General features: G+C 59.6%; 1 protein-coding gene across 1 annotated transcript in view; it reads left to right on the forward strand.

The window, feature by feature from the left end:
- The window catches only part of P2RX5 (purinergic receptor P2X 5), a 15752-nt gene that overhangs the window by 4467 nt on the left and 7816 nt on the right, over window positions 1-3469 (forward strand). The window contains exons 3-10 of the mRNA XM_007454175.1: window positions 178-249; window positions 862-937; window positions 1024-1120; window positions 1373-1453; window positions 1708-1846; window positions 2327-2463; window positions 2920-3013; window positions 3163-3228. Coding sequence (XP_007454237.1) covers window positions 178-249; window positions 862-937; window positions 1024-1120; window positions 1373-1453; window positions 1708-1846; window positions 2327-2463; window positions 2920-3013; window positions 3163-3228 — 762 coding nt within the window. The remainder of the gene's footprint in view (window positions 1-177; window positions 250-861; window positions 938-1023; window positions 1121-1372; window positions 1454-1707; window positions 1847-2326; window positions 2464-2919; window positions 3014-3162; window positions 3229-3469) is intronic.

The following is a 3469-nucleotide window of genomic DNA, read 5'->3' on the forward strand; positions in this document are numbered from 1 at the left end:
CCCCCCCCCCCCCAAGCATACCTGCTCTGGGACTCCGAGGTCAGTGGGATCCACTGATTTTGTGGCCCCAGTGTCTGCAACACCCACGCAGAGATCCCACCACCTGCCAGGCAGCCCCGGGAAGGGGGGACCCCAGATGGCAGGAGGGGGTTCCTCAACCTCCCTCTGGTTTCTCAGGGAGAGAATGTCTTCTTTGTAATCACCAACCTGGTCGTGACCCCCAACCAGCGGCAGGAAACCTGTGCCGAGGTGCGTCTTGGTGCAGAGAGCTGGGGAGGGAGTGGGAGAGCTGCCAGCAGTACTTGGGGTCCACCCCTCTCCTGAGGCAGGGGTGTCGACCCCCTCCAAGGGCCCTGGGGGATGTCTGCACCAGCGTGCATACCTGCGTTGCTCAGGGGAGAAGCAGGTTCTCAAGGGGTGAGCCGCCACAGGCAAGGGAGGAACCCCTGGCCTCACCCTGGGGTGGGACCTGGGTCTGAGAAGGGGGTCCCTGCAGGCCCCTCCCCCCCCCCTCCAGCTGGCCTTGGACAAGTACCTGAGGCTCTGGGCCTCCGCTTCCTGGTCTAGGAAGCAAAGACAGTAAGTGAGGAAATGACTCAGGTTGCATTATCGGGGAGAGAGGGCCAAGCAGGTAGGGACTCTAGGTCCTTAAACTCCCCCTTCAAATAGAGCAGCTCTACTATTCACCCACTACAGGTGTTAGGGTGGGACTATATTCACTTTCATTTGAACAAAGATTTCTGCTACTTTAAAAGTACAAACAAACAAACAAAACAGGCTGGAGAATTACAACTCCTGTGGCTGGGTACAGTCCCCCCCCCCCCCCCCCGCCCCCGCCAGACACCCTTTCTCTCCTGGCAGAGTGAAAGCATTCCGGATGCCTTGTGCTATGAGGACAGCGACTGCCCTCCTGGGGAGCCTGTTGTGGCTGGAAATGGTGAGGCCTGGAGTAGACAGGGCTGGGGGCAGAAGGGGAGTTGGAACCAGGAGGTTCCTGGCATTGCCCTTCTCCCACCCCTGCAGGAGTGAGGACTGGCCGCTGCCTGCGGGTGGGGAGCGAGCAAAAGGGCACCTGTGAGATCTTCGCCTGGTGCCCGGTGGAGGCAAAGTCCAGGCCAGCGTGAGTGGCTGTAACCTCAGGCCCCTGAGGAGTTACCCAGTCCTGGGCAGTGGGTCCCAGCTCGATGGTGGAGACGTGTCCTGGGGGAGAAGCCAGGGCACCCCACAAAGGCCCCAGGACCACCCCGACATGATCAAACTGACCTTTGCAAAGGCTCCAGGGCACCCAGGGAGCAGACAGGCTTCAGCCTCCGCACAGGCGTGGAGGGGGCGGGGTAGGGCCACCTTAGCACTGTCCTGCCTTGGTTTTCAGGAAGCCACTCCTGGGTGAAGCTGAAGACTTCACTGTTTACATAAAGAACTTCATTCGTTTCCCCAAATTCAACTTCTCCAAGTACGTGGGCCCGTGTGCATGGTGTGTATGGGATGCTGCGTGGAATGACCCACTGGGTGATGAGGAGCACCCTTTCCCGTGCAGTGGCAGCAGGGGCTGTGTCCTTTCGTACTGGAGGATGTTGGGGATGGGAAAGCAGTCAGGATCTGAGGAGGGGCTGAAGTCAAGGGCTCAGTGTGGGTCACACCCAGTTTCTGGCCTGGGAACAGCGAGTCTCACCTTCCTTTCACTGGCTCTTCATGGCCTCCACTCAGGACAAACGTGCTGGACACCACAGACAGAGCTTTCCTGAAGTCCTGTAAATTTGGCCCCAAGGACCCCTACTGCCCCATCTTCCGACTTGGGTCTGTGGTCAGCTGGACGGGGAGCAGCTTCCAGGAGATAGCTGTGCAGGTGGGTGGTGGGGCTGGCCGGCTCTGGGCTTGAGCTCTGCAGTGAGGAGGGGGTGTGGAGGAGGACCCATGCGATGGGGTGGCCCTACAGTCACCTGCCCATGGACTGTCTCAGAATTAGCTGTGCTGCACTCGGTGAGGGCCACATTCGCACCTGCGTCTGGCTCTGAGTCCTGGGGCATCAGCCGAAACCGAGCCAGGAGCCCCAGTGGCACCCTGGCTGTGGCGTGAGGTGCCAGTCCTGCAGTAGGTGCTCGCTCGGGTCATTCCCTTCTCCCTGGAGCGTGAAGCAGGAGGATATGGGCTGTCAGCGACGCAGTTTTCTCAGTCACCCCAGAGGTGTGAACCCTGGGCTGCCTTCCCTCCCGGAAGGATGCTCCAGTGGGGCCAACCCCCTGCCTGAGCTCTGCACAAAGAGCTGGTCTGTGACTTGTATCTCCAGAAAGTTCTGTGCACCGATTCTCCTCTCTTTTGCATCAAGGGTGGTGTGATAGGAATTCAGATTGAATGGGACTGTGATCTTGATAGAGCTCCCTCTGAATGTTACCCTCGCTATTATTTTAACCGTCTGGACAAGAGATTTTCAGAAAACTCTCTTTCTTCTGGGTACAACTTCAGGTAACTGGGGCTAAGTCTGCCACCTTATGACCCTGTCCACGTTTCGTGTCCTTGTCTGGGTGCCAGCGACACCCCTTCCTGGGGGTCGGTGTCAGAGTGGGAGGTGCAGGGAGGCTGCCAGGGGGCCTCTGGGAGAGAAGCATCGGCCATGGCTCTAGACTTGCCCTGAAGCTGAGGCCTGGGTCAGTCCCATCAGTGCCTTGGTGGCCCGGGTTGGCCCAGCAGTCGTGGGAAAACCCTTGCCTCTTGGGGAGCGTCTGGCAAAAACTTCAAAGATCTGAACGAATCTTTTATGTCACGTCAGCAAGGGGGTCTCCAACCTTTCCTGGGGCTGCTGAATGCCAGGGTCCTGGGGGTGGGGTGGGGGTTTATAAATCTCCAAGGTAGTGGAGCCTGTGTTGCCAAACAGGGAAGACCCAGGTAGGCCGAGGGCTCCCCGAGCCGTGTCTCCCCCAGGTTTGCCAAGTATTACCGAGATGCAGCTGGGGTGGAGCTCCGCACGCTGTTTAAAGCCTACGGGATCCGCTTTGATGTGATGGTGAACGGCAAGGTGTGTGGGTGAGGCTCCCCTTCTGAAGTTGGGCAGGTCCTGGGAGGGTAGGGCATGCTGGGGGGACACCAGGTTGGCTCTGGGGGAGTCCCTGGGGATCCCGCTGTCCTGCTGCCTTCCTCACCCCACCTTGTCTCTCTGTGCTCCAGGCAGGGAAGTTCAACATCATCCCCACAGTCATCAACGTGGGCTCAGGGGTGGCGCTCATGGGTGTGGTGAGTACCTCTCCCCCACCCCCTTTACCCTCCGAGCACCCGCGGGGGCGGGCAGCGGGGACACTGCCCCAGGGTAGTTGTCCCAGTGCTCCAGAAAGAACCAGAACTGGGGAGGTCAGTGCGGATGAGGGTGAAGCGGGCTCTCTGGGACTTCACATCCCTCCAGCAGCCCCCAGGTGGCCATGACTACCTGGGTTTCTCTTTCCACAGCCAGAGAGGCTTCTGCCTGTGGCTCTGCAGG

This window comes from Lipotes vexillifer, unplaced genomic scaffold (assembly GCF_000442215.2).
Source record: "Lipotes vexillifer unplaced genomic scaffold, Lipotes_vexillifer_v1.1 scaffold680, whole genome shotgun sequence".
NCBI lineage: Eukaryota > Metazoa > Chordata > Mammalia > Artiodactyla > Lipotidae > Lipotes > Lipotes vexillifer.